Source organism: Dendroctonus ponderosae, unplaced genomic scaffold (genome assembly GCF_020466585.1).
Source record: "Dendroctonus ponderosae isolate FM_Combo_2020 unplaced genomic scaffold, Dpon_F_20191213v2 Dpon_F_20191213_3, whole genome shotgun sequence".
Taxonomy (NCBI): domain Eukaryota; kingdom Metazoa; phylum Arthropoda; class Insecta; order Coleoptera; family Curculionidae; genus Dendroctonus; species Dendroctonus ponderosae.
The window spans coordinates 13063406-13074365 of record NW_026018508.1 but is presented as its reverse complement, the minus strand read 5'-3'; the positions used below and the strand labels follow the sequence as shown (position 1 = coordinate 13074365).

Below are 10960 nucleotides of genomic sequence, written 5' to 3'. Positions count from 1 at the left end.
ATTTCAATATTGGCGCAATAATTATTAACAATATTGAGCCATCCAGTATGTTGCATATAGCCAATATTGTACGAATATATTTTGCTACCTGGGATCCCAATCACTTTGAGTCTGGACTCATATTTTGAGCAGCTTCTCGTGTTCGGTTAATTAACTGCTGCTCAATTTGAATCGGTGTGCATATTACATACATGGTAGGAATGTAGGCCCTTCCTCGGGGGAGTTATCGGGACACTTAAGTATCCGGTGTTTGGGAAAGTGCAGTTGTTGTGCAATGCTTCAAGTACTCCTGGAAGGCTCAGCTGCAATAATCTCCAATGCCCGTTCTTCTAGGTCTGGAAGCCGAGCACCTTTAGATTGTCCACTATCTGCGTCCATTTCGGGCCTCTCGTCTAGTGTGTAGCTCTTTGCTGGTGAGGTTCTTACAGCTTCTGCTATGTTACTGTGGCATTTTGCCATAACTAATCGCATATTCGCAAATTCGCTGTTGGTTTACATTTTGTGAAAGGAGCGTCAAAATAAGCCACAGTTTGACAAATGCTTGTCATTATTGACAAAGGCTGTCTACCTGTCACTATCTGTTAACGACAAATATCATCATTGCCGCTTTGGCTTTTCATCAAAAAATTGTAGAGGAGTACTTTTTTAATATCAAATTTTTTTGTAATTTGACAAAAATATTGTAATTTTTCTTTTCGAAGGCTTAAATAGTCCAATAAGCTACCAATAATCAATTTCAATCAATTTTCAATGACCCTATAGAAGAACTAAGAATTTAAATATCGCAACCATAAGAAGTAATATGAAATAAAAACAATTTGCATACCGTTGAAAAGTTCGGTGGAAGATATTCCTTAGCACCGGTAGCAAAATGTTGAGAAAAATGTAGACGATGGCTGGCGTTTAAGCTTTGAAGTTTTGATAAATGCTCGAAAAGAAACTGTATCGAGGCGTTTCGTTGGAATGGAACGGGAATTTGTTTCCCCCTGGAATACGCTGGCCAGAAACCTTCACAGACTCGTAATATCGCCATTTTCGGCAAAGTCTATTCAATTTAAGATTCGTTTTCCACTCCATCTTCGTTCATTAGTCAAGCCAAAAATCGCATTGTGGAGGCAATAAGGAAATCGGGCATTTAGCGAGGAAACACTTTCGCATTGTTTCTTTTTGGTTTTTCCGTGCCGCACGGCGATTTGCTGCGTCCTAATGAATAAATCCACTAAATTATATTTTAATTATTAATTAGAACTGGGGAAAAAGCGTTTGCCACTGCCACAACACACGCACCATCAGGGGCGTATCGTATTTCGGTTTTCATTTTCTCTGCTGATGTTCGATTGTTCAAAAATTTTTATCGATGAAGAGTTCGTTATGACGATTCAGTAATAATCTGGGCCGATCTGTGCCGGCTCCGGAGCAATATAATATATCCCCAATAATTCAATAATGAACACAATTACGTCCCCACCACAAAAGTTCACCCTCGCGCTCCGTAAGGGTAGAGAATCCTCGTCTACCCGACTTGTACAATTCACAAATTGCTTTTCAATATCTCTCCCTTGAAGCTCGCCGCACAGCACTCAGTTCGCAGTCGTAGTCCGAGCGTCGCAGACGTGGCTTGTTCTTGCTACGTTCGTGATTTCCGTACCGTTCGGTCACGCTCCATTCTGGCCAGACAGACCGTGTGCTTTCTTCAAATAAAGAGCGTTGTTTCGTCTGTGGCGTCCTACGTTGTGGAAACAGTCGAAATCTGTCCATGCGGACACTTTTTGTGATTCGATTTAGTGATTTTGGTGGTTTCCCTCAAGGATTATCAGTGTTCGTGTGCGAAAAATGGATTTTTGCGATCGTGTCTCGTTCTGTAAGTTGGCCTGCCTAGTCTGCTATAACTCAGTGTTCACTGCTTGTATCGAACGAACACTTTTTAAGCAATTTAGTGCCGCGTTCAACTCCGCAATTTGCTTGATTGCAGACAAAACAGGGACGCGCTCAAACTGCTCCATCCAATTTCAAAACGCAACATTTTTATTTTTAAATTCTTGCTAATTCTATTGCGAGTGCCGAATAGATAGGATATTTCATTGGAGCATCATCCTTGGAGATTCGAAAATCTTTCGGAAAACGTCCAAGAAATGCAGTGACACTGTTACAATCAAATTCTTTGAAAAAATTTACTAGTGTGCCTTCTGCCGATGCGCCTATAACAAAGAAACAACGAAAGAAGGCTTTAGGACTGGAACACCCAGTACAGGGCCAGATCCAATGAGGAACAGCGGCAAAAACACGCTTAAATAAAAAATAAACGTGCCAGATTGCGAGATGTTGACAAGAGATTTTATTAAGAAAAGCAACAGATCATCCCCCATGACCTACTGTGGGTTGGCAGCCTTTCCCGTGCTAGATCAGAACAGGGATGGATGGATCAGATGGATCAATGTTACTAGTCATCTATGCCATCTAAACTAACTATTTTTAGTAGTGATCCACCCTGGCTATAATTAGCGGACAAACTCCCTACACTTTCTCGAACACCCATCGGCCCTAACAGTAGGATCGCGTTTCTTTCAGGAATTGGAATTCTTACAAAAACCATCTGTTTTAGTGGGTCTTAGGAGCATGTGGTGGGTGAGCGAAGGCGCAACGATCAGTGCATAGCTGCATGAAGTCCCTGGCTTGATTCAGCTAATATTATCGTCTAATTTTGTTTTGTGGATAATCCGCATTCGTCAAATATAGATAACGAACAATCTCAGACACGGGCCGAGATACCATCAAGGATACAGATCCAAACGACAAATTTGTGTCGTATTTTATACCTACTTTTGCGTATGCGTTCGAAAATTTTGCAAGCTAATTCTTGGAACTGTATTTGAAAACCCCCAGAGGCCGTGAACACTACCAACGGCTGATTGAAAGAGTAAATAAGTTTAAACTATCAATCTATTGCTATTTTGTTAAATATTTAATAAACAAATTCAGCTAAAATTCAAATTATTCATGAATCTCTAAAACGCAATCCTATTGCTTGTGACGTCTCTGGTCATATAAATGGCGGATTGTTTACGTTCTGTCCATAGTGTTTAGTTGTGTGGTTGTGCTTCATTAATTATTTTGTGGATTTAACTAATTTATGTTTGTGTTAAACTAAAAAATGGTTTCAGAAGGATTCCTTAAAGCGTCAACAAACCATTTACCAAGTATACATATTTGTATGGTTACCGAATTTAAAAAACGACGAACGCTTTAATTCAGCCGAATTTAAGGGTGTCAAAGCAGCAGCGTAAGTAACAATCCGTAAATTCATTATTAGTTACCCGTCCCCTTAATATAGTAATCTGTCTGTATTGGTTTAAATTAGGCAAATAATATATAGAATTTCACTTATTCAACTTAACCTAACCTATACACATGGCTGCTTTAAAAGTAAAATGAACTCTTAAGTTTGTATTTTGGGCATCACTAGAACAATATGGTGATATCGGATATGTGGAATTGAAACGCGAGGGTTCTTTGTGGACTGTACAAGGAAGAATTTGCCCAGAACACAGAGTACGATCAAAGCCATATTCTGTCTGCCTCATCATTAGCTTTTCGTTCGTACTTTCATTAAAATTATCGTCGCATCAAAAAAACATTGATTTTTGATTAGGAACATCACGTCTAGCTGCTTTGAACCATAAAACTTTACTTGCATAATCATGGGGAACGGTTGAAAAGAGTTTGTTTGGAGCACTTATTGAGGTATTCTTGCATCCTGGCACAAAACACCGCTTATTTGGTGATCCATACATGTCACTATTTTCCGTTATGCAAAAAAAAATAATGATAATCACAATAACTTAAATAATAAAACAAAGCTGCGAAAACAACAAAATAAACACGAGACACTTTATTGATATGACCTGCTACGTCACAATCGGGATAGGCAACCGACGATACGGATTCGGCGTTTTTGGGGGAAAATATCTGTTTGGAATTTAAATGCGCTTTAAAATTATTATGGATACTTTTTTGCAAAAATCATTATATCAGTGTAATGTTTGCCATAACTGCTTTCTATATATCAACATTTAAAAAGAAGTGAAAACACTTAACAGGTCTTGTCTGATGCAAATCGGATATCGACTGACTTTAATGCATACTTTTCACATTTTTAAGCAAATGCTTTGCTATCAGCGATCAGAATGAATCTACCTACATGCGAAAAACTCTTCCTAATGTGAATTGAAAAAAATTGGATACGCTACTGTATGAAAAAGCGCAGCTGCTTTTTGCCTTTTAACTGGTACTCATTCTATGAAATATATGGTGTTCTCAGTGGAGGCAACGTGCAAATCGGACCCTTTTCGTGCACCTCTCCAACCGAAAGAACTGCACACGGTCGTTATTTTACTATGGTTTGTTGCAACTAATACGCAATTGGTTTATGTTTAGTTAACCAAATTACTGGGTAATAAAATTATTGGCAGTATCAAAGATACCTATGCTAGGAAGATGTGGGTCTTCGATAATACATCTACATCAGCTTGTTCGCCATCCGAAATAATAATACAATATCCGCGTATTTTTGTGGAAGTAGGTTATTAATACTTTCTATTTTTAAATTCCTGCAAGTAAAATTTATTATACAATAATTCCGTATTTTACTGCGTCTGCGGCCGAAATATTTATAGCCGAAGGAGTTAATTATAGTATTCAATAGAGTGTTACGCCTTTTGTTTGGAAAAGTAGGAGCGCGGCTTTTTGGAGCCGCGAATTAACAATAAGCCATTAATTGCCAGTTGTTATTTTATTGCGAAAAGTCTTGTTTACTGCGAAACGTTTATCGGGTGGAAAACGCCGACACCCAGAGGGGGTTCTTTCACTAGAATTAATGAACACCTATGATAATGGATCCAGTACTTAGCAATTATGGGATTTGTATTAAGAGAAGCAGCGCAACACACAAGACAAGATTTTCCATGTGATTTTACCAGCTGAAAAATTTCAATGGTATTCAGTACTTCCTGTCTAAATAATATACCTTCCAAGTCTGAAGCGTCTGCTCCTCTCGAAAGGCTTCGGCCTGCAACCGGTTAGACCACTCCGGTTATATAAATGGAAGACAACCGCTTTTAATTAAAAAAAGGAACGAAAATGCGTTAAGCAACGATGATGTTCATTTAAATAAGGGTCTAAACGCAGCTATTCTGCTCGGTTTCGTTATGCATAAATACGTGCAGGAGAGTGGTGGAAACATGCAAATGGTATAAAAACAGAACATTTCTTCCCAATTTCCATCCAGCGCTGCCGGTAATTTTATTAGGTTTTACGGGCGCTCCTAGCTTTTATTAATTAGAAATGCTCCCGTTCTAATTGTTCGGGAGCATGTCAACCGAAGGACCACACACACATACATCATAACACATTCATAGGCTTTGTTGCATCTTCTTTGGTTAAAGCCATACATCCGTTGATACGATGGTACGATGATACGAAAGTGTTTCTATTGGTTGGAGATCTGTCAATTCGTCCGTTGTAGTACGAACTGACAGATCTCCAACCAATAGAAACACTTTCGTATCATCGTACCATCGTATAAACGAATGCATGGGACACAGGCTTTATTCTTATGATTCATGCCATGCAACAACGTAGATTGTCGCAGGGGGAAGTTTCAATTCGTTGTTAAGTTTCGACTTTAACAGATTACGTACATGTTGACTTACGACTTTGGCTGCGTCTTTATCAATTCCAAATGTGCTATAAAACATCTACATGTATACTGATAATGTTCTTATCAGCCGCATTTTCAATGGCCTCGGTGTCGTGTACAGACAGGAATACTTTCCGATCTTTTTCTTGTAATCTTTGAGACATGAAGTGAGCGGGTCCCGAAGTCAGTTTCGAATTGTCCCTTCTATTGGGTAGAATCATCGTTTGTTACGGTCCTGTCTAGCCGTTAGGACCCTTCGCCCGACCCGAATAAATCGCGAGGGCCCTTACTGCAACACTGATTGTAATGCAATATTGCTTATATAGAGCTTAGAGAGTAATGCATGATAATTTATCGCCTTTAATATGCAAAATTTATCAATTTACTTGAATGGCACAATGGGAACTTTTATTAGGGATGCCGGCATACGAGTTTTAAACTATTTAGGGATGAGTTATGCGCTTGGTTTATTGAATTTTTCCGACCTTGCCATGGTCGGCTGAGTGCGACGAAGAAAAAATATGGATAGTTTCTACTTTCAATTGATTCCTGGGCTCTGCTTTGTATTGACGAGTTTGCTTATACAGCGATCGAACTGAATTGGATTTTTTGTAAACTTTTGTTTATCATCGCACACTGTTGTTTCAAATTTAGTCCAAATGATTAATATAAATAAATGGTAAAATTTCCCACATTTTAAGACCAAACGGCTTGATTTGTTGCGATTGCACTTCAATCCAACGACACCACAGATTATCAAACTATTTAGATTGGCAACTCTCGCGATTTTGGCAAACCGCATTCAGTGGCGCCGCCAGCGACGCGGGCTGGTGATTAAACCGCCAAATTCAAATGTTACTCAAGTTAATTTGTCATTAAAAATGCCAAAAAATCGTTTTTTTTTAAATGGCACCTACTATTTTTGTTGGTCCTGTGAGTTTTTCAAACAGAACCAAAAAAGTTGGTATGTGCCATTTAAACAAACTGATTTTTTGACTTTTTATATCAATGTTTGTATGCTGCATGTACCAAAATGTTACAAAATCGATACATTTATGCCATCCGGGGCGTTAGCTTGGGCTTTCAGCTAACTACCTACCAAATTTGGGGATAACAGCTTTGTAAAAGCCTACAACGCTGATAAAAATATGACTACTATTCTCAAAATAATTTTATGACAAACTCAGATGGTACAGCAATACATTTCGTATTTGTGCGTATCTGGCACCCCTTTTGTCTTATCTGCAAAACAAAAGTTTGATAGCAAAAGGTGCATGTTTCAAACAAATAGTCAACACTACCCACATGCGTTAATATTCAAGCAAAAATAATCAGTTATACGTTTGTACAACTTATTAATGCATTTTTTTTTACAAACTTCTTGTAGGGTATTTCGCCTCAAAAATTTTTGTCTTTAAAAAAATTAATTAAATCTTTATTAATGCAGCGTATTATTGTTAACTGTAATGGAAAACATAGATACACTCAAACGCTGCTACAACCTTACGAGAGACGCCATGCCACACCCTTCCTAGTGTCATATTCTATTATTCGTCTAAACTATATGCAACTTCTCGTACTATTCCAACCTATGTTGGTTGCCTAAATATAGCATGTTACAATTAATATGTAGGCACAGGTCACCTTAGAATCCAGACAAACAATGCGTTTCATTTCTTTAGAAGATTTCTCACAACCGGCCATAGATGCAGACAAGGGCATCGCCAACGGAACATTAAAACGGCATTTTGCAACAAAGTAATGTAAGAAATAGGTCAGAATGAAACACGTGCATCAAAACAACTTTGTTTTGTTTATATTATCTATGAACTGACAGGCAATATTGACATAGCTGACTGACAGTGAGCATCACTTGTCGTGGACACGCGCTGTCGCCAAATCTCCAAAATTGTCGCCAGCGCTCCTGGTGGCGCGGGCAGGCGTAACACCTAACTCCGTCAGTGAGCAGCCCCTGAACGACACTGTGTTGAGAGTTACAAAGAGTTTGATGTCGATTTGCTCCCAAACGAAGCGCTTTTTCGAGTCGTGTGATTCACAATTCGAATTTTTGTCTCATGACTTTCTACCATTATTTTCGCATGTAGAATCACCCTTAAAAATTTCCTTACACCCTGTATATACGTCGAAGGGCAAGGGCAAAATTCATAATGGTAAATCCGTCCCTGTCCGCCAGGGGAAACCATTCGAAAAAGGGCAAAGAGGGAGACACGCACACACACACGTATTATTATATTATTTTTTTTCCGGGCGAGTAAGAGGGACGGCCCGGTAATTATATTTCACGAAGGGAGAGGATAATTAGTTTTTAAAATTGCCCCGGTCGATACGAAAAAGGAGAGCGCAAATTGGATACTTAATTGTTTTACACCTGAAATTAACTGCCAACCAACCAACCGATTTTTCGAAACTTTGGCCCAAAAATTGCTTGTTTCGTCTTCTTTACACAGACCGTCCTTGGTGACTCCCCTTTCACTGTTTTGCTGGATGATTCTTCCATGAAAAAAGGACTTATCGAAACTCCCGGCTAATCTGGTTACCGTTTCGTGCTGCACATTTAGCCAGTGAGATGTAAATCATAAGGAAAACTAAGACATGAACTGTGAAATTCCGGGCAATTATCGCCCGGATGACGGTTTTATCCGATTAGAGGGCGAGGGCTACCTGGAATTTTATTCACGCGAGTCAAGGAGGATTTTTTGAATTCAATAATCGTGATGTATATCCAGTCAGTGCAGCTTCAATTAAAAGGCCCCCACTTTTCACCATCCAGTAATTAAAAAAATGTGCCATTTTAATTGATGCTGAAGTTTCAATAATTGTTCAAACCCACATCATGAATGAAAACTACAGGGTGTCCTAAAACTTAAGTGATTTTCTGTAAATCGTCTCAGGCAAAAATGCTTCCTGAGCGGTGGAGCCATTTGAAAATGGAACTACGCTTGTCGGTCTAGCTTTCGGACACTTTGTCCGCCCCTTTATAGAATCGACAAAGCTCTCAGATGTTCATTCAATATCGACTGACCAGAAGTGCCCTGGTTTCTTAAAATTATACCTGTTCGTTTCAAAGGTTCTAAACAGTTCAGTCGAATAGCGTTAGTAGTGTGTTCCTGTTTGCTAGTAAAGCGTCCACATATTTGGTTCATCTGATAAACTTGTTTGCACCTGTTTATATTTTAAAGAAGTAAGTAGGTACAAACCTATAGATTATTTCTAGTGTCGTTTCACTCATTTCCAGTTACTTCTGGCGGTTATAATTGATTTGATCCGTTTCATCTTGCATAAACTACACGTGGGTTAGTGACTTCAACAGGCGTTTGCTACTATTCTCACTTCTTCGGGGATAATGAAGCATTTTATGCAATGAATGAAATCTTTATACCTCTAACAAGAACGCCATAACAGTCAAGAAGAATCCGCGTTTCATTGACCGAAGGGGTGACCATCTTGAGAACTCAACAAGATCGTTTTAGCGATGTGAAGTTGGATTTTTGTTCAACAAATACAAAAGAGGCAAATAATCTGAAATACTCCATGTGGTGGCAACAGTGTCGTACCAATCCTGAACAAAAACGTCAAACTTAATTAGTAACCAAACCTATTAAAACGTTAATATTTTTGATAGACAGGGTTGCAACAACGTGCCCTAGAGAAAACATTAATCAGTTTTCCCCGGTCTTTAGGTGGGCGCCGGGAAATTTTAAACGTGAAATAAGATTTATAATTTTAATAACTGAATCGACCTCATAACAAGTTGAGTAAGGCGCGCTCCTTCGTTTGATTAGCCGAGTGGAAAGAGGCTGTCAATCGGATTAAGAGAGGAAAACCGAATTAGAACTCGTTTTGATCGCATGAAAATGATTGGATCTCAATTTTGAATTGCCGGTTTTCTTTCGAATTGTCTGATGAATGTTGATAATTGCGCAAATAACTTTCACTAGCTTTGAAAGTTGCTCTCAAACTTACGAAAAAGCGCTTTTTTTAGTTATTAAACTTTTTAAATAGGTGAAAATTTTCGCACAAAACACAAATAAATCGTCGTTACGACACTGTCGGACGGGCACACCGCAAACGCAGACCTCCGTCTCTCTAATTGCACATAATGGACTTTTCTCGAAATTGCCTTTAATGATTGATCCCCTCTAGTAGTGGTTTAACTATTGATGCCCTAATCGAAGATATCGGAACTGCAATGTAAGTCGCCTTCTCTTGTTTGCAGGATCTAAGCGTGAGTTAGTGACTAATCCAGCCCCGCTAGTTTGAAAGCTAGTTGCGCCCCTTTCTCCGTAGCCAAGTCAGCGCTCCTGGCAGCGCTCCGTCTCACCAAACTGGCAGCCAGCGCTCTTGCCTCAATGAATCCACACTATCATCCGTATGGGGGACCTGGAGAACTCACGTCGCCACACCCCCCATCTCCAGGCAACAACAGCTACCATGGGCATCCGGGGGGGCCGCCTGGGCCCCACAGTGGCATGCATTCGGCTAATGGACATGCCATCGGATCAATCGGTAAGAATGATTGTTTATATCCATTATTGCCTCCGACAACTAAATGAACTAAGCAATAATTCGGGAATTGCCAACAATCAGGAAATGCCGGCAATAGCGTCAATTTTGCGGAGACAATAAAGGAAAGTTTCCTTTTCCATCAGGCGCTTTTGTATCTACTTAGCTTGGTTTGTGAGACATAGATTTTTAAAAGTCTGCTTGCAAACGCCAGTTCTCAGCGGTATGAGAGGGCAAGTGCACCTGAATGCACAAAAATATGTCAAAAATCAGGAAAAACTGGCAATAGAGTCAATTTTGCAGCAATCATAAAGGAATGTTCCATCTTTCCATTGGCGTATCAAACGCTTTTGTATCTAGGCTAGTTTGTAAGAAATCATTTTTTAAAAGTCTGCTTGCAAACGACAGATCTTAGCGGTTTGATAGGGCAAGTGCACCTGAATGCACAAAAGTTTGTCAAAAATCAGGAAAACCTGGCAATTGATTAAATTTTGCAGCCATCATAAAGGAATGTTTCCTCTTTCCATTGGCGTATCAAGCGCTTTTATATCTAGGTTGGTTTGTGAGAAATACATTTTTAAAAGTCTGCTTGCAACCGCCAGTCCTCAGCGGTTTAAAAGGGCAAGTGCACCTGAATGCACAAAAATATGTCAAAAATCAGGAAAAACTGGCAAATAGAGTCAATTTTGCAGCAATCATAAAGGAATGTGCCCTCTTTTCATGGGCGTATCAAGCGCTTTT

General features: G+C 39.3%; 1 protein-coding gene and 1 long non-coding RNA gene across 2 annotated transcripts in view; one reads left to right on the top strand and one right to left on the bottom strand.

Moving 5' to 3' along the window:
* LOC109537468 (LIM domain only protein 3) overlaps window positions 1-10960 on the top strand; it is a gene marked incomplete in the record, with an annotated part of 83888 nt that overhangs the window by 49402 nt on the left and 23526 nt on the right. Inside the window, 2 exon segments of the mRNA XM_048664927.1 lie at window positions 9933-9941; window positions 10004-10222. Coding sequence (XP_048520884.1) covers window positions 10066-10222 — 157 coding nt within the window.
* On the bottom strand, window positions 6852-7536 carry LOC125503869. The gene is made up of 2 exons (XR_007281121.1): window positions 7340-7536; window positions 6852-7284 (listed from the first exon to the last, which is right to left on the bottom strand). It is a non-coding gene; the product is annotated as an uncharacterized LOC125503869 (long non-coding RNA).